The 19,719-nt window shown below is 46.9% G+C and overlaps 1 protein-coding gene and 1 long non-coding RNA gene across 6 annotated transcripts in view; one reads left to right on the forward strand and one right to left on the reverse strand.

The window, feature by feature from the left end:
- The window catches only part of RALGAPA2 (Ral GTPase activating protein catalytic subunit alpha 2), a 94,999-nt gene extending 84,851 nt beyond the window's left edge, over window positions 1-10,148 (reverse strand). For 2 of the 3 annotated variants that reach the window (XM_039717094.1, XM_039717093.1), the window contains exons 1-3: window positions 9,946-10,051; window positions 5,407-5,517; window positions 4,874-4,923 (exon numbers count right to left, since the gene is read on the reverse strand). In XM_039717094.1, the coding sequence (XP_039573028.1) occupies window positions 4,874-4,923; window positions 5,407-5,517; window positions 9,946-10,051 (267 nt within the window). Of the gene's footprint in view, window positions 1-4,873; window positions 4,924-5,406; window positions 5,518-9,945 lie in introns of all 3 variants that reach the window. The other variant, XM_039717091.1, reaches the window with a different exon arrangement.
- Window positions 10,149-10,217: 69 nt separating this feature from the next.
- Window positions 10,218-19,719, forward strand: part of LOC120506024 — a 67,639-nt gene continuing 58,137 nt past the window's right edge. For 2 of the 3 annotated variants that reach the window (XR_005628401.1, XR_005628402.1), the window contains exons 1-2: window positions 10,218-10,388; window positions 11,421-11,527. This is a non-coding gene — a long non-coding RNA (uncharacterized LOC120506024). Of the gene's footprint in view, window positions 10,389-11,420; window positions 11,528-13,880; window positions 14,013-19,719 lie in introns of those variants that run through there. The other variant, XR_005628403.1, reaches the window with a different exon arrangement.

Below are 19,719 nucleotides of genomic sequence, written 5' to 3' on the forward strand. Positions count from 1 at the left end.
GGCATTCTCAAAAAGCAACCAGACAGAACCTCTCTGTGCAGCAGAGCAGGGCCACTCTAAATGACACGGATGCAGAGCCCACATTGCTCCTGCAGTGCAAAAACAAATCACCCAAGTGCAAAGTCTACATCATTACATATAAATTCTGAAGGTTACAAGCTAAGCCCCAGTCCCACCAGCACAACTTCCAGCCGGTGATTTTTGCCCTGAGCACTGCAGTCCTTGCCTGAGGGGGTGTTGCAGCATGACATGAGACTGCACAAGTCATGAACCAGCTCCAGTTGTTCCCTTTGCGACTTCGCATTTCCAGCAACATTTTGTACACCCTCCCCACCCCTGGTGCTCTAAAGAACGTGCACTGCTATTGCTATGTAACAAATGAGAGTTTCCTCCCCTCCAGCCCAGGCTGTCAGCCACACCGCTGTGAATCCGAGCTGGCTATTGACATCTTGTTCCTAGTTTCACACTACACTAATAAGAAATATTTTAAGAAACCCCACAGTGCAAAATAATATTGCTTTTTCAGAAAACACATAGATCTATTTAATGCTTAGTGCTTTGCTGCATCTATATGGTAATCCATTATAACACACTTGAAATAGAAATTAGGTATTACTACTGATCAACACATCAGGGTATCTGTCAGTTCTTTTAACTGATTATCCATAGTTCTTTTTCGTTTGGACTTCCTGCATGACTAGGAATAATGTGAAGTTTAAATCTTAGTTTACACAGGATGCTGCTTTTTGAAAGCTCTCTCTTTTATTGTAGCAAAATAAAAACCACCAAGGTTCATATTTCGACAGACTCACTGTGACTTAACCAAAACTGCTATTTCTTTTTCAAAGCCTTTTGCTTTTTCCCCCCGGTTGAATCCTGCCATGACTGGCAGCTCTGTGCCCATCATCGTGTGCTGGCCACCCTGCTGCAGGACCCAGGGCAGGCTGAGGCTGGGCCAAGCCTCCCCTGGCATCCCAGTGGACGTTTCCCAGCCCCACAGCCACATGGGGACAACGAGCACTGCTGTTCTGCTGCTCTGGACGTGCCAGGCTGGTCTTGGATCAATGGCAGCCACCCCCAAGGTGCCCTCACTGGGCAAACACACTCCTGGAGGCAGAACCAGCAGCACTGCCCATGGCAAGCCTGCAGTCACGTGAATGGATTCAGGATTTCCAGGAGTCACTGGCAGGTGGATCTACTTCGAGCCAAGTCAAGGCATAAGAGCTCTCCCAGGCCTCTGGGCTCAAGTGCTGCTGGAGGTTTCAGGGTGTTCAACTACCAAAAGTTGCATCAATTTAGAAATTTTCCATCTCCTATTCACAGACTCAGACAAGCCAAGAGGCCAGTGGAGTCAGCATGCCTGCAGCAGCTCAGTCTCAGTGAAGGGATACTCCATTTGTTGCATTAATTAATTATTTACAGTTATTTGTTGAGGGAAAATGTCTGCCCAAAGCACACAGGGCACTTATCACTGCCCCAGGCATAACAAGAAACAGTAAGATCTCTGAAGTAAAATATCAAAAACATAAAAAACATATAGCTAGAATTTACCACAGAATGCTGTAAGAATAGCAGCAATGTTATTGGAATTACAGCAGAACAAACCGTAAATGGTTCCAAAAGTAATTTTCTATGTGTAGAAAAGTAGAGCTATAAGCACTTTTACTGCTATGAACAAAAAACCCCTTTGTTACTCTACTGAGCTTGAGACTCAGCATTCACATCTGCACCAGGCTCAAGAAATCACAAACTCCACACAAAACACAAGCTTGGGGAAGCTTTTCTATATCTGAAAAAATCTGAGTGTAAAACATTTCATCCAGTGAACTTGTCAGACCAGTGGAATGAATTTTATGACACCACCAGCACAACAGATGTGGCTGTTCTTAACTAATGAAGAAAAATTATAGAGAATGGGAAGAAATTTATGTATCTCAAAACCATCAATCTGCTTTTACTTCATTAGAGATTAAAAAACCACAGTGTCAGAGGAATCAGTACCTGACGCTGCAAGAAATAAAAACCACTTTATTATTAAAAAACAAAAAAACCAAAACAAACTTTCACAAATAGATACATATAACCAACAATACTGTTGCTGGTGCCAGAAAATGGACATAAATACAGGTCACCTCCTGGCAGGTCTGTGGCACACAGGGCTCAGAGCTGCCCTCAAATCTGAGGTTTTGAGCTGCTCCCTCAGAAGGGAAGATGGACACAAGAAACAACAGCAACCTGCTCTGCAAATGCACTGCAAACAGACAGAGCCACGCCTAAACAGAGAAAAAATTGTGTGTCACATAATTCTGGGCTTTTAGCTGAAACAGGGAAAAATAACAGTACTGCTGCCATATCACTTCACAAGTATCTATCTGGGAAAAGACAAGGCCAAAGCACCTTATAGAGTAGAGTTAGAGCCAAGCATTTTGCAGTATTAATTGCAATAGTTAACCCTTGGCATTCCTCCCTGCTGGCTAACATTTCTTCTTTGAGTAACATGTTGTTTGAAGTTGTTGCTGTGTGGCCAAGCTGTGCAGCTTATGTGTAAAATTAGAACTTCCATAAATTACTACCAAGCCAAGTCAGTTTCCAGAGGATTTGTGGGAAAAGCTTTGCTGCCCAATACACACACTAGGTGTCACTCCACAACAGCAGCACAATCCCACTAAACCTCCAGGAAAGGCAAAGGCGGCAATTCTCTCATAAATATTTTTATTGATTTTTAAGCTGTTGACCCTCAGCATGGGGACTCAGGATTTGTTAATCCTAAGTAACTACCTATTTAGCTAATTAGCAGAAAATGCAGCATCCTCCTGGCTCCCACTGACATCACACTAAATATGGAAAGCTTAATAATCAATTAGTTCTGTTTCCTATGGCTTAGAGGATGAATGTTTCATCACTTGGCATTTCTGACTCCCTGTCCTGTGCTGAGGCTCTCGGGCTGTTCTCACCCAGGGTTAGCTATCCATGGACTGCACATTCAATCCAGCAGATCCCCACCACGAAGGGCATCACTCTGAATCCCACACAAACACTGGAAGGATCTCCTCTCCCCCAGGCTGACCAGGCTGTTGCACAGCTCTCCTCCACTGGGACCCCAAGCAGCCCCTACTTCAGACACAACCATTGATTTTTTCTCCTTCAGACAGCACATTCTCCCACTACTTTTAAGGAGTATTAAGGGGTGGCTATTGGCCACCCCTTTCCAAGCCCTGGGAATGCCCAGTTATTCCCTCCACCCAGATGAGCAAGCATTGGCTATTTCCTATTCAATGGCACAGACACAGAAATGTCATTCCTTATCCAAGGCCCCAGCGTATTAACGAGCTTCCATTAACCTGCACAACCACACCTTCTCTGCTGGGCACTGAGGAGGAGGAGGAGTTTCTCCTGCCCCAAAGAGTCCTGGCAAATTTGTGAGCTCGTGTTCTGTGCCACTGCCTGGGGCACAACCCCAGAGCAGACCCGTGCTAATGTCACAAGGAGCAGAAAGCACAACTCTGATCTCAGGGTGAAAATGTGGTCTCACAGAGGGAGAAGAGGAAAAGGGAGACAGCAAAGTGAGAATTCAAGATCACAAAACCCCAGAATTCCTTGTCATCATCCTTATGGCCATTTTTCCCACAACAGGCATATTAGGCTAAACAGCATCATTCTTCTTGCTGCTATAAATACCATTTCAACCACAAACTACTCATTAATGCAAAACCACATACTTCTGAGGGTCTGGGGGTGATTCAGAGGGAATGAGAGGAGTTGAGAACAATTAACCTTTAGCTTCAATTTCTAGAGTCCCACTGAAAGCTTGAAGGGCTTTTTCCTACCAAACAAACCCCAAAATATAAACAAAAATGACATTTCTATGATGCAATACTCGGGTAAAAAGTTAGTACTTGGAGTAACAGAGAAAGAAATAAAGAAAAAAGAAATCAGTAGATGATGTGTGTTTAACCTTAAAAGAGAAATCTGGCCAATTATTTACCTAATTAACTGCCAGATCTTTTTGACCAGAGACTGGCAGAACTTCTCTTAAGCTGAGAATTTCAGTGTGCATTGTAAGAACATTTTTATGTGTCAGGCTTTCATCGGGTCCAGTGATATTTTCTCACATCCAAATACATTTAGGTAATAACTCCAGTCAAAGAGGTACCTTGGAAAATGATCTATCCCATACTATTCTTGCTTAAATTAAAGCAATCCTACTTTGATAACGCAAAAGTTAACCAGGTAACATTTCTCCCCCAGACACTGCCAATGTTCTGATGGCCAGTGCTGGGCAGGAGGGAAGGATGTGCTTCTGGAAGAGGAAGATGTTATATTGAACAAGAAAAACCAAATTAGCAAATCAGCATTTCACACACTCAGATCAAACTGATGTGCAGTAGCTGACAACTCCTGCCCTTTTATTCCCCTTCAGCTGCAAGACCCAACACTGGAATCACAACAGAAGCCTCCATGTGAGGGGAGCAGAGCCCAGCCTCCTGCTGTGACACATGCAAAATAAACACAGAGGAGGGGGAAGGTGCTGCTCTTCTGAACTGGCCCTCCATGAAACACAGGAGCAAACTCTTGTTGAATTAAAACAGAAAAGCAACAACAGAAAGCAGACTTTCTGAAAGCCTTAGCCTTCACAGCAATGCAACTACTGATTGCAGTGGTGCTCCCAAATTCCCCCAAAACCTCTGGCTTCCATCCAGAGCATCAGCTCTAGGACAGAGGTGTTCTTGCTGGATTTCCAGGGCATTCTGATAACATCTCTTAACTCAGGTGACTGACACCTGTTTCACCCCTCACGGCAAAGCACTAAGCAAGCACAGAATGACAGTGAGATTTAAAACACAAATTAGTTTTCATGGTATGGAAAACTTACTTCAAAAAGAAAGAGGATGGAGTCCAGCTCCTCCCTTTGTGATTTATTCCCTGCAAGACACAAAACAACATTGCTTGCCAGAAACACACAATGAAAGTCAGCAGAATGAGGCTGTTGCTGTTCAGCTGAAGTCAAAGATGCCAATCAATTTATTTCTCATCTTAAATAAAGATCCCAAGTGTGAGCTGTGCCCAGGCTGCAGTGCCTCTCTCTGCTAAGGCTGTGTCTCAGCTGAGCAGAGGGAGCTGCAGGAGCCTGGAGCAAGGTGAGAGGATGGGTATGTAAATGCTGAAATGAACCCAGAAATGTGATCAGCTGCTGCTGCTCTCATTTCAGAGAGTGATTTTCCATGCTCATCTCTCCTGCTACCATAAAATTAAAGTGATTAATACTCACACTCTACTGCAGGAAACTATTAGTATAAATACAGAAAACTGAGGACTAGACAACCATTGGACAGGTTTTAATGGAATGCCCTGGAGCACAGTTATGGAACACTGACCAACAGCTGCTGGAAAAAATCTAAAACTTACCTTTTTGTTTCAAGCTGTTTTCCAGTGTTATGAAGTTTTCATAGAATATAAAATAAATTTGAGAGTAATTGTTGTCAAAAAACTGCTTGAGGTCACTTCCATCCACGATATCTGAAAAGAGGAACAGAGTAATTACACAAAAGCAGAAAGACAAGAATTACAGGCATTCTGCAAATTTAGCTTTAGAGAATGAAATAAATGCAATACAAAGCTATTTTAGTGAGTTCACTGAGTATTCTGTACTAAACTGTCAGTCCATCCTTGCAAAGAATTTCACTGAATTTATGAGAGTCTGCAGTGGGGCTTTGGTTCATTTGCTTTCCACTAAAAGATAGAAAAAAAAAAAAGGGTTGAGTCTTAGCTGTGTAACTAAATGGCCTCTGTACCATCAAAACAAGCAGGTACTGCTGGAGAAAAACACCAGCAAAAAATTTTGGATGCAATTTCAGCTCTTGCATTCATCTGGCAAGCAGATCAAACCAGAAAACAGCATATTCTCAATTCATTTCTTAGAATAATGGCAACTCGAGCATGTAGCACTTTCCTGAGTGTTAACATGGGTCTGAAATTTGAAATAAGTTTATTTTCTACAAAGAAAAAAGTTCACTGTTTTCTAAGCCTGACACTTGCTAAACACATTAATTTCCTCCCTTTGGTCTTTACTTCAACTGATTTGGTCAAGGAAAGTTAGGTCATTTCCCCCAGAAAAGGGGGAAGGGCCAAAATTAATATCACATCTCATTGAAGCCTCACCTTGCAAGAAACCCATTTGTTACCCAAAATAAAGCTGATTCTAGCAAGAAGGCTCAATAAGATTCCACAACTACAGAAGAAATAGTAACTTTAGCCCTGGACAATCTGATTTTTATTTAAATTAGCACCTTTCCAGCAGTAAGGCTCTGCTTGGCTGCTTGTACTATGGAAACAATTAGAGCAGGGAAACTCTTTAACGTGATATTTGTTTCCTGCAAACTACTGGTCTGAATTTGCAAGCTAAGTGCAATTATTCCTCTCCATGAATGCATCCTGTTAAACACAACTCCAGGGGAAAACAAGGCTTTCATTTACAAGGATTTCATATGAGGGAATGAGGTCATTAAAATCTAAACAAAAAGGAAACTTTCCCTCTAAATTGCGAAAGGAGAGAAAGGAACTGCCTCACCAAGAAAGCAAATCCTCCTTTTTTTCTAAATGTGGCATCTTGGTGGTGACTCACGGGTGAGTTTGAGCTGCATCCCTACAGCCACAGCCCTTTCTCACAGATGTGTTTAACTTGCAGCAGGGCTCGTTCCTGCTTCTGACATGGAAAACATCAGGGAAAGTTTCCTGCGCCATTTATCACTTGAGATAACGAGATAAAACCCTGACTTTGGGGAAAAGCACTGCCTGAAGGAGTATTCAGAAGCACCAGAGGAAATGAGGCAGCAAGCTTGGGGCTGAACTGCAGGAATTTGGGTCTGTTTTTGTATTTACTCCCAGACAGCTCCCAGGTTACTACAGCTGCACACAGGCACCCAGACCTCAGGCAAGCACCACCAGCCATCCCAAACCCAAATAATTTCCCCGTTTCCCACACAGGAGAAGCTCACAAGTCTAGCTAACACCTGACAGTAGCTGCTGCAGCAACACTCAGGAAACACTGAGACACTCAGCAGGGTCACACCCTATTTCTTCTCTATAAATAGGACATGTTGGCTCACTGGATAACTGTCAGTCACACTGACTCGCCTTACTATTAAATTTAAAATTTAGGGTAACACTTGGGCACCACTTAGTAAGAGGCTCAGTCTATTGCCAAACTCTCACTGCTCTTCCTCATACTAAAAAAAATCCAGAGGGGACACTAAGCCTGTCCTTAGCACATGGACTTTATTTTCCTGTTAACTGCCAAATGTTACCACAGGCACCTGTTAGAAATGATCCCTTAATTCCATGAACTTCCACAGTCACTTTATGCTATTTTCTCAAAGCTCTCTTAATCCTCAAGTACTTGAAAAATTAAAGGAGATGAAGAGAATTTTGCAGCCACACCCTGGTTAATGATAAACTTTTATGACCAGCCTCACCCCAGAAATAATGCACAATTCTTACTTATCTTCAAAAAAAGTATGTCAGCATGAAACAGCCCGTTACCAAAATGCCCCTCCAACTGGAACAACTTCCAAAATTATGTTAACACCTCAAATGTCACACAAGCTCCTCAGAACAATCCCTGAATTCAGCAGGAAGTCTGCACACATCCCCTTTTGACTGTCTGTAAATGAAAGTTTCTACCCAGCCAGCGCTGGTCCTGCAGCTGTACAGAACCAAAATCCCACTACCCTCCTTTGTTATCCCATCTCTGATCAAGGCAGTTCCATGGAAAGCATTGGCTTTCCTAACAGGTATGTTTTAAAGGGAACAATTAAGGACTGCACTTGGTAACCTTTAAAATTTCACATTGAGTCTTAACTCTGTGTGCCTCCCATGTATTTGCTCAACAGAGAAAAGACTGAAAGCACTGGACAAAGCAGCATCCCACATCTGTTAGCAGCAGCACTTCTGACTCCTGTGCCCAAGGAGAAAACACTATTGAAAGAGAAGTTTCAATATAAAAAGGATATTTTTACCCAAGTAGAGCCACAGAAAAAAATTCTTAAGGCACAGTGATTTGTTTTTGTCCTACCAAAGTCCCACAGAAACCACTCTGGGAAAAAGCAGAGACTTCATTTGTGGCCAGGCAGTGGGGAAGAGCCAAATCTGTACATCCCCACCACTCTTTGTCAGGCTATTGCTTTTTAAGTCTATCTTTAAAAAAAAAAGGCCACACTACTGGCACTTCCACAAACTGTATTTAGAACTTCACTAACTTAACAGAAGTTCTGGCCATGAGTACATCTCCATAGCAATACAGAAATAAGGGAAATGTTCTGATCACTTCTCAAACACAACTGAACACCCAATTTTAACTCCTTTTGTTGATCTGGGTATGTGGACAGAGCACCCCACAGAGCTGGAACTCGCATCCTAAAGGCCATTGGAGGCTTGAGAGATGTCATAACCAACACCAACTTAAGTGGACTCATTTCTTTCACTTTGGGCACTGGACAAACTTACATAGGTGCCACTAAGGGACCTGAAGCAATCCAAAGCTCACGTGAGCCCTTATTTATGGAAACGCACATTCCTTTTGCTCATCCCTCCCCTATGATCATCTTCCCTCTGATCTGTGTCCTCCTGCACCAGCGGGATCACAGAAGAGTAACTGACATTTTGTTTACAATTAAATTCCCGTGATTTAAACTAACAAAGGAAGAGGAGCTGGCATCTCCCAAGGAAACGGGAGAGCCGGAACAGCTATTTGGGGAACGTGTGGCACTGTGGCCCGAGGGAAGCAGTTGGAGAGTCAGACTCATTCCTAGCTGTGGCCAGGGCAAAGACAGACACATCTGAGGAGAAGGAAAAAAAAAAAAAAAAAAAAGAAAGCCAACTACTTTTGAGCCTTTATACCAACAGCTTTACATGCTGGACTTATTTTTTTCCAACTCCCACGTGTGGAGTTTTTTTACATGCTGAACAGTACCACAAAAGACACCCTGGTGAGGGTATCTATCAAGAGAGCATCTTCCAGAAGCCATTCCCGTGCTGCCCCCAATGTTGACACCGGTGTTGCCAAGAGCAGACACGTCAGGAGCACACCCAGAGCCGCTCGGACAGTGCCTGCAGTGACCCGCAGGAGAGCTGGACGCACCACAGCCCCTGCCAACCTTCACCCTGCAAAAGCCTTCACCCGGAACCAGCGCCCACAAACACCTTTAACTGGGAAGTCACCAAAAGCAACAGAGGCCACATGTAGCCGGTGCTGTGTCCCCAGGCGGCTCCTTCAGGAGCTCACAGGGAACAAGCGCGGCACAGCGGCGATGATGGCCCGCACCTGGAACAAGCCGGCATCGCCTGGAAGCACTCCCCGGGCACAGCCCCTTCCCTTCAGGAGACCCTGCCGCGTTCGAACAGCCAACAGAGGCCACCCGAACCCTCCGATCACAGCGGGAACTCATCGGCGGCGTTCCACCTCAGCAGGATCACAGCGGGAGCTCATTCCCGCGGTGCCCAGCGTGGAAGCCGCCACCTGCAAGGCGCCCCGGGACACGTCCAGCCTTGCCCCAAACCACCCAAAGCACCCCAGCGCGGCTTCTTTCGGAGTTTAAACCCCCAGCACAGAGCCCCGAGTCGATGCTATTGCCAAGGAGCAGAGTTTCTGCCAGCCAGTCTCCGAAACTGACCAGGGCTGCGCGTTTCCCCGCGGCTCCGCGCCCAGCCCAAGGCGCGCCCCGGCACACGCGAGCTCCGCCGGGCACCGCACACTTTCTCCCCACGGAGGGGCTGCCCCTGCGGCTGGGGAGGCTCTCTGCCCACAGCACGGACAGCTGCCACGCCGGGCTCGCTGCTGTCTCCCCGGGCACCGCAGCGGAGGGCGAGCAGCGCTCGCAGACCTGCCCGCGGCCGCGGCTCTGCCCGGGCACCCCCGAGGGGCTGAGGGCCCCGGGTCCCCCCGCTCACCCAGCAGAGCGCGGAGGTGCTTCAGGCGGGTCAGCACGTCCCGCTTGGGGTCCAGCGCCTTCTGCGTGGATTTCCTGACGTCGGCGTGGCTCTTCCTGGAGAACATGCCGGCGGCACGGCGGGCAGGGATGGAGGCGCAGCGCCGGGCGCGCTCCCCACGCCGCCGCTCCCGCCCCCCGCTCTGCGCGGGGCGCGCCGGGAGCTGCCGCCCGCCCCGCTCCTGACGTCACCGCGGCGTGGCGCTGACGTCACCGGGGCGGCCGCCGGGAGCCCTCAGGATCCCCCGGGATCCCTCGGGGACTCCCCGGGACCCCCCGGTGGCAGCTCCCGGGCACGGCGGGACCCCGCGCCGCTCCAGGGAGCCCCGCGATGCCCAGCGGAGCATCCCGGGATGCCCCGGCAGCGCGGCTGGGATGGAGGCGCCGTAGGGAGCTGGCTCCTAGGTAGGCTCTTGTCATGGAATCGCAGGTGTGAGTGGGAAGGAGCTTAAAGCCCTTCCAGTGCCGTGGCAAGGACACCTTCCACTGTCCCAGGGTGCTCCAAGCCCTGTCCAGCCTGGCCTTGGACATTCCCAGGGATCCAGGGATCCACCCCATCCTCACGGGGAAAAAATTCTCCCAGTGCAGATCTCCATTGGAAAACATTCAGGTTTTGAATAACCACTTGCACTGTAAGTATATCAATATATAAAGGCATGTTGTCTTTACACACAGGTGAAAGAGCAGGCTCGTAGTTACACAGCAAAAGCACAATCCATCCCAGAGGCAGAAGCCAGCAGATGCTCTCAGTAAAATTCCTGGGCTGAAATGTAAATTCTAGTAAGTTTCAAAGCAGGCTGTGGTCCTAAAAAAAGAAAACAAGGAATTTCAGGGAAGTGTCTTGCGTATATGCTCCTTAGTTTTTAACAAAACGGCTTAAAAATCAATTTACATGTCACATAGAAATTGTTTTTTCAGCCATGAATTGGTGTAGAAAATAAAATGTCACAGGAATTACTGTTGCTGGAAGCAGAAAACAGAGCACTGCCACATCTCGCTTCCTCTGAGCCCTCTCAGCAATCCTTTCTGCTGCAGAGACCCAGGGTCACCAGAGCAGCAAGCCTGAACACATCCCACTGGGAACAGGGCAGTCCCAGCTCCTCCAGCCCTGGGATGGCCCTGTGCATGCAGGAGCAGGGAAAGGCTCTGCGTGGAAGTTGCAGTGGACAAATAAATACATAAGTAAATACATAAATAAAGAAGCAGGCTGGAGGAGGAGGCTGCAGGCAGTGCTCCTGCATGCCCTGCTTTTGAGCATGGCACAGCTCTCCCCCTCTGCAGCACAGCTGGGCTCTTGAGGGGGCAGAGCAGGGGCTGGCTGTGCCCCCAAACCCTGTGGTGAGAAGTGAGAAATCACTTGTTGGAGTCAGGAAGATGGGTAGTGATGATGCACGGCGTTGAAAATGAAAAAACTGATTAATCCCTTTTCTTACACAGAAAGGCTGAATGCTTGGAGTCAGCCACAGAGAATTCCCTGCTGTCGCATTGTCCCTTGCCTTGGAGCCCAGCTCAGTAATTCCTGTTGCACACCCTTCCCATCTCAGGTAATTCCTGTAGCACACCCTTCCCATCTCAGGTAATTCCTGTTGCACACCCTTCCCATCTCAGGTAATTCCTGTAGCACACCCTTCCCATCACAGGTAATTCCTGTAGCACACCCTTCCCATCACACCATGACACACTGTCTCCTTCTGGAGCAGTTATCATTCTCCAGCAATTGTCTCAAATTTTGGGTCATGTGGTGTGATTTCAGCATCAGCAGCTTCCTGAGGAGAGTGAATGGGGCTGTTCTGGCTCTCCCCTTCCACTGGCACAAATCAATTTCTGCACTTGGCTGAGGAAGCATGTGGCTAAAGTCTTGGCTTGTTCTTTTTTTTTTTCCTTTTATTTTAATTGATTTACAAAACTAACAGCTTCCAGTTTGTCTCTTCTAGCGGTTTCTGATTGTTCCACTTTTTTTTCATGCTTTGTTGAAAAAGGAGCCATTGCAGATTCAGGAGCTACGGTGCTACAGCTGCTCTGATGTCTGATACCTGGTGTGATAAGCAGGGCATCTTTATGGTCCTTAGCACCAAACTGCATAGCTTTAGGCACTCAGTGGTTTGAGGTGTGCTGGAAGTGCTGCCTGTGAAAAGCTCCAGGGAACAGAGATGCCACGCCTGGAATCGCAGTGCTGTAGGACAGTCCTTGCTCTCCCTTTGAGTTCAAACATCATCAAATACAATTTTTCAAATTATTCACTTAGGAGCTGGCGTGGGACAGCACAAGCCAGAGAATGCCAGTAAACCTGCAGCAGTGACTTCAGCCTGTGCAGGAGAACCACTTGTGCAGTCCTGTGACTTGTGTTTTCTAACAATAAAACATTTGCAATTTCCCAGAAAGTCAGATGATGCATTTCCGAAAGCCAGTGCTTGAGGTAGAATAATTTCCTGAAAGAGATTTGGTCATTCAGCTTTCAGGATCTGAGGTAAAATCTATATAAAGCAGTCACTTCAGGCAACAGAGCAGTAATCACTTGTGGCAGAACTGAACTGTTAAAAGCCCCAGTCTTGATGTGTTTGCAAGTCCCAGGATGAGGGAAGAGATTAATTTGACTCTGTATTTTTTAGAATGTTGATTTATTATATTATATTAAAAATATTATATTAAAGCTATACTAAACTACAGAGAGAAAAGAATACATCAGAAGGCTAGGAAAGGAAATGAATAATAAAAACTCGTGATTGTTCAGAGCTTTGACACAGCTGGACTATGATTGGTTATCAAGTAAAAACAATTCACATGAGACCAATCAAAGATGTACTTGTTGGTAAACTATCTTTAGACTACATTCTACAACAATCAGATAATTCTTGTTTACATTTCTCTTCTGAGGCTTCTCAGCTTTTTAGGAGAAAATCCTAGTGGAAGGATTTTCATAAAATATCACAGTGACACCCCAGCACCGTGTGGAGGTGACAATCCCAGCACAGGCATGGGAGCGCTGGGCCAGTATTCCTTGGGAAAATCCCTCCTCGTGCAGGACCCTGCCTGCCTGGCTGGGCCCACGGGAGGAAGACCAGCATCCATCAGAGTTCTGGGGTGTCACAGCTCAGCCAAGACTCACTGACCAAAGGGAAGAGCTGACCTTGCAAAGGCTGTCCCTGCAGTGCCCGCCCCGCCAGGCTGCTGGCACTGCCCTGCCAGTGCTGGCACTGCCCTCCAGGCTGCTCCTACAGGAGTTTCTATTTCAGGCCTTGCCCCAAGCAGTACAGGTGAGGGGCAGCACATTCCCAGTCCAAAATAGAACGGCCTGAATTATTAATATGTGTTTGCACTGCGGGCCAGCACGCTGTCCCTGAACTGCACGGCTCGTGCCCTTCCTTCCTTCCTTCCTCCCCCCCCATCCTGGAAGCAGCCTGGTGCTGCAGTTTGTGGAGTTTGTGGAAATGTGACACCAGCTGCCACCTGAATTTCGCTGGACCTGATGAACAGGCAGGGTTTCTTTTCCCGTGGAGCCTGAAATTTTAATGGCAGAGATTAAATTACGGAACTTCTCCGCTTGCTTCTGTCAATATAACACTTTATACTGAGCCCAGGAAAAAAGGTAGGGAAAGAGTAAACACGGGAGGCTTGCCTCCTGAACAACCTACAGGTGAGGTAATGGTTTCCTTAGCATGGAATGCCAGTGCTGACTTTCTGTCCTTCAAACCAAATGCTTCAAGTTGCATTTCAAAAGTTGGTTTCGTGTCCTCTTGCATACCCTTGGTCCAGCACATCCATTAAGGTGCCTGAGCTCCTTATTAGAATCAGCTCCCTGGATGCTCCTGGCTCATGTGCAGGAGCTTGGCAGAGCTTTGGTGCTGTGCCAGCGTGCTGCATAAGGAAATGAGGCTCTGCCCTCTCTGCCCTGCTATGACTAAGCATGTGGAAAAGACTTTTCCAGCAGGCTCTGGGTTTGAGGGGTTATTTTCCTGACAGTGTTCCTGTAGGGCATGCAGGCGTGGACCCCTGTTCCTGCAAAGCTCTGCTCCAGGCTCAAACCACACAGTAAGTGCTGAATTTCTGCTAAATGCCTGATTTCCTCTAAGTCTGGATCCTGCAGCCTGCTTTTCGTGGGTCAACTTATGCAAAGGTTTGGAGTTTATGGAGGCAAAGGTGCCTCATCCATTTAACCCTCAGTGAGGGTCTTCTCCAGCCCTTCTCATTTGGCACCCAGAGGAATTCTCACTGTCCCTTGGCCTGTGGAGTTTTATTTAGGAAAAACCTAGTGGAAAATTTCCACCCATTGCAGCTTATAAGGCAGCCAGATGTCATTCTTATAGTAAAAATGATAGACAGGAGAAATCCACTGTCAAAAAACCCTGTCAGATTTCCATCTGCCAGAATCTCCAACTGTGCAGAGGGGGAAAGGGAAGGATTTATGTCTACTGATGGAAAAAAATTCCAAAATAGAAAGAACAGGGATTGCATGTCCCCTGATACCTTCCTAAAGGAAACGGTATGAAGGATGTGAAAATTTCATGGAGTAAAAATATCAACCCACTAAGGAGAGCTCAGACTGCCTTTGCCAAAGGCTGAACTGTGCCAAGAAGTTTGTGGCACGTTGTGCAAGCCCGTAACCTACTGCTCCAACCGAGATCTTTCCATGAGGAAATGTTTCAGCTCAACTTGAGGGCTGGCCTGAGAGATGGCTTACACGGTAAAAAACAGGAAAATCATCCCTGTGCTTCCCTGCTCCTTGGGAGTGGAGATAAAGTGCTGCTTGTCTCAACCGCATTAAATCCCAGATAAGTGTTGTTTACTTCACCCCTCTCCAAGAGGAAAGGTCACTCGTGATCTCGGTGGAGCTGCAGCAGCAATTTCCTCCTGGCAGCGTTCACCTCTGGCCGGGTGAGGCAGAGCCCCGCTCCCCTCCTTTGGGGACGCTGTTAACCCTGTCCCTGCCGGCCGTGTGTCCCCGGGGCTGGCTCTGAGCGCATGGGCACAGTGTGTGGGGTCTGAAAGAGCGCCGAGGTGCTGATGGGCAGGCTCGCAGAAACACTTCTGGTCCCAGCAAATGATGCTCAGAGGGTGAAAAAAGGGTCACTTGTTCCTGCAAGTTACAGAGGAAGGGTCCTGCCACCTGCAGAAAGAGTCTTTGTTTTCCTCTTTTCCCTCCTCGGCTTTCTTGGATTTATATTGCTGTGTGTTTAACCTAAACTATTTTTTTTCTTTGACTGAACATTATGTTCATATTTTGTCCCTCCTCAGCTTTCTTGGATTTATATTGTGTGTATTTAACCTAAACTATTTTTTTTCTTTGACTGAACATTATGTTCATATTTTCATTTTTCTCCCATCTTGTGTTGGGTCTTTATCACTCAGAGGAAAAATAAATGAGGAAGGAAGCAGCTGGCTGGGATCGCCCTTAAGCTGGGCTTTGTTTACACCCGGAATGACCACTCTGATTGTCTTAGCCCTGAGTGCAGTTTATTCTGACAAACCAGGCTGTGTGGTATCTTCAATTCTCCTTCTGAAGAGAAGACCTCAAATGCTTTTTTGTACATGAGAAGGAGAACAAAAAATCCTTCAAAATGAACCAGTAACACACAAAGCAACCACTGGCCACTGATGTTCACACATTCTTCCTTCTTTTCTTCCTTTGCAAATGAACGACTGCAGAAAGCAGTGCAGTAATTACAGCCTGCAGAAACAGCTCGGGTTTTCCTCCATGGACAAGCATGACAAAAAAATAACAAAAAATAATTTTTTACCAACACAGCTGGTGTTCAGATGAAATTATGTGGTTGGCTTTGAAACAGTATTAAAAGAGAAATTTTAATTAACCTGTACCACTGAGTCAGAAGATAATATCTGATGCATCTAACAGGCCTACAGACAAAATATGATAAAATAATTATTTGCAATTAGATATATGCATTACAGACAATGTTGTAATTAAAATGTACTTAATGTCACAGGAGGTCCCTTATTATCAAAATAATTTGTAGAATGACTGTGGAAACAATGTGATGATTATCCATCCCTCTGGCAAAAAAACAATCAGAATTTGCCAAGAGCCCAAAACATCTTTGGATTTGGAGCAGACCCCAGCATGGTCCAACAGCCCAACTCCTCTCCCCAGTGCTGAGTTCTGCTTGTCACCAGGGTGGGCACAGGGCACCCATTTCTTGCTGTGCCAGTGTTCCTCAGTGCCCTGCCAGGAGGAGATGTCCCTGTGCTGCCACACGACTCCAGGAGTGGATGCAGTGCAGGTTGGATGGGGGAGAGATGCCCCAGGTGCTGCACTGTTCTTCTCTGGGGAAAATTTATGTCTGTGTTCCATTATTTGCTTATTATCTGCACTAAAAAGGAGTGATCAAATTTACTGGGACAGATTCTTTTCCTACAGTGGCCCTTCCAAAGCACTTGGGCCACGAAAGAACTCAAACCCAAGGAAAAATTAGATTTATAGTTGCTTGATACTTTGCATTTACATCTCTGGAGGAACTAAAGTGAGTGCCTGACAAGCCCTAAATGTTGCTCAGGCAGCCTCTGAGAGCCCATCACCTTCAGAGCCACCTCTGCCTGAGCCATTCCTTGGAGCTGCCAGGAAACAGTGGCAGTGCCAGCTGCCTGCTCCAGGCCCTGACCTCATCGGGGATAATGAAAGCTTTGGCAAAGCTCTCCTCCTGATTAACATTTCCCTGTCAGAGCTGCTGCTCTGCAGTCAGGGGGTGCTTGGCTGTTTCTCAGGCCTTTTCTCATGGCCACGGTTTGGATTTGTGCCCCCCCACCAACTCGGAAAATGCCTCTGGACATCGATGGAGGCTTTGCCTGAGCACAGAATGAAGAGCCAGCCTCGTCACAGGGTGCACCTTATCCCAGGGACACATCCTTCTGGGGAGCATGGGGGGCAGCCAACAGTGGTGTTAGTGCTTCTTTATGGAAACAGATAGTTCTTCAAACCTTAAACAGTAACAAAAATTGCTGCAAAATGTGTTAAAGTGGAAGAATGGCTCAAGGAGAAAACACCCCCCCAGTATATCATCAGCTGTGTCTTTATCTTCCTTACACTTCTCCACTTCCCCGTTTTCAAGAGAACAAAGAGAATGTGCCAAAGCTGCTTTGGGATTTCAATGAAAAATAATGAGAATTCATTGCTAATTAGGGCTCCAACTGAAAAAACTGCTCTTTGCAGGGACACTGTTAATGAACTTGTAAATTGAAGCTGCAGACTTGCATCCCTATAAACATTCCCTGGGTTGGTTCCGTGTGTGTGTGCAGGAGCAGTGAGTGAAGGTGCCCAGAACTGTCCATGGCACTTTGGAAGTGGCAAGGCTTAATGTAAGGAGTTGCTGAAAGCTAAGCTGAAGGCTTAAATAGTGATGGCATTTGTCTCACAAAGTGTTTGGTTTTGTAAAAAAGAAGAATGGAAATTCATTCTGTATTTTTGATCAGCCTTAATCTAATTAGAAACATCTTTATTCATTTGTGTCGCGCTCTGTTGAGAGTGGTGGACAGCCACAAGTACTTGGGGTGCTCAGGTGTCACTGCAAACAGCCATGTGGTGGGGATCTGCACCGTTATCCACTCCCAGGGCATTTTAACCAGGATAAGAGCCTGCCAGGACCCTCCTGCACAGTGCCTGGGGATTTCCCTCAGCCTGGGCTGTGTGCTCCAGCTCCCAGGTAGGGAAAGGAGGGGCTGCTGAGAATTAAATGAGAATGTAAATGTGCTGGGGGGAAAACCCTGTTCCTTTTGCCCAGCTGCTGATTTGGGTAAAGGCAAGCAGAGCCAAAGCTGGCAGTGCTGGAAGTGAAGCAGCCACAACAACAAAGCCCCCTTGCCTGACCCTCCCTTCCTCCTCCTCGTTCTTGGCTTTCTGGCATTTGCAGGAGGCACATCCCTGTGGCTTTTTGTGCCAACCCTCTTTTCCCTTCTCCCAGGAGAACACTGTGAAGCCATTGAAGGACAATTAGCAGGAGAGTGTAAGACACTCTTGAAACCTGATGAGAGGTTGGAGATGGCAAGTAGCAGATAAAATTCATGTTGATTGTACACATTTTCCAATGAACTTAACAATGAAACAAGAGCCCACACAGAGGGTGGTGCCTCTGGGGATCAGCTCAGGTAGGGGCACCCAGAGAAGGGAGCTCAGGGCTGTGCCTGGTTGGCTTTTGGAATATGTCCAGGGATGGAGCCTGCACAGCCTCTGCAGATACCCTGGGCCACCAAAAACAGGGGGATTTGTATGCTAGAATGGAATTTTCTGTATTGCAGTTTGTGTGTTTTCCTCTTTGAAGGAGGTTTGAAGAAAAGGTGCAGAGCACTAGGGATGAAGTGCAACATGAATATGAGGGGCACAGGAGAGAAGTGAAACAGTTCATCCTTGTTCTGGTATTAATTTTTTCTGTTTCATCCAAATGCATAGATTTTATTTCAGAAAGCGTACCACAGCTGATGAGATCCATAATGGAGCCATTCAGGGCCATCTCTGAACATGCACTTTTCCCACATATAACAATGTACCTGAAATTTTGAAAGATGGAATACTCATTTGCCAATTTAAAAAGAAAATGGAGAGAACAAGAGAGAGAGAGAGGCTCACGGAGTTCTAAGTCTTCACAGGAAACGGATGGAAAAACACATGTACATTTAGAATGATGTTGACATTTCTGAAATCAGAGATATGGTGTTTTATCTAAATTACACCAAAGCCCTCCAAGATAATGTGCCGTGTAATAGCTGCAGTTCTAGGCACTATTTCATTTTCAATTTTCTGTACAAAAAGCGTGATTCTTATCCACAGTTCCAGTTCAGTGTTTGACAAATTATTCCCATGCAGTGCCCAGCTGCACCCCGTGCAGGGAAAGCTGTGTTTGAGGGGAAGAGGCAGCAGCTCCCCCTGCTCTGCCCTGGCTTTGCCAGCATTCCTGGTTACCTGGAGAGGAGGCAGAGGGGCAAAACCCAGGGCTGGGCTGGTGTGCTCTGAACGGCCCTAAGGCACAAAGGAGCAGTAGAGAAGGCTGTGGAGCTGGGAGCAGGTCCTCAGGAGCCCGTGGAGGAGCTGCTTTGGTGTAAAAAGCAGGTGAGACCTGGTAAAAGCAGATCCTGCCACGTGTCCGTGTACCCCAGGTGCTGCTGGCTGTGAGTGTTCGTGTGTTGCATGTGCTGGGCTCACATTACAGAGGTGTTTCCTTCTACTTGGCAGCTGGAAAGGTTTAAATCCCTTTGGCACCTGCTGGTGATGCCATTGGCAAGGCCTGGTGTTTTCCTGGGAGTGAGCCACCGTGAGGTGTGGAGAGCAGGATACAGGTGGAGCTCATGGGTTTCTGCAGGGTGCAGGAGGTCCCTGCAGTACTGCTCTGACTCAGGGGGCCTGTGCTGGGGGTGTGAGAGGTAAAATTGCCTGCCTGCCTTCAGGAGCTCCCTCCTTTCCTGTGGGCATCCACAAGAACCAGCATGTGCTGGAGCAGGATGCCCTGGGAGGAGAATGCAACGGTCTGACCCCCTCCAAGTCCCTTGGCCCAAAGCTCTTGTTTCCAGCACTACTGGGCCAATATTCCAGAAAAGTTTAGCAGTGTGGGAAAGTTGTTTCCCTTCTGCAGGTGTGCTGGTGAGGGAACCTGGAGCACGAGTCAAGAATTCTGTTTAGTTCCCACACAGAGAGCAAGGTACCCTGATGGAGCTGGCAAGGGACTGCAGGTAAGTTTGGTGACAGATGCCATAAGATTGTCCAAAAAGTGGGACTTCCACTCACATCCCTGGCTGT

Source organism: Passer montanus, unplaced genomic scaffold (genome assembly GCF_014805655.1).
Source record: "Passer montanus isolate IOZ18808 unplaced genomic scaffold, ASM1480565v1 scaffold37, whole genome shotgun sequence".
NCBI classification, from domain to species: domain Eukaryota; kingdom Metazoa; phylum Chordata; class Aves; order Passeriformes; family Passeridae; genus Passer; species Passer montanus.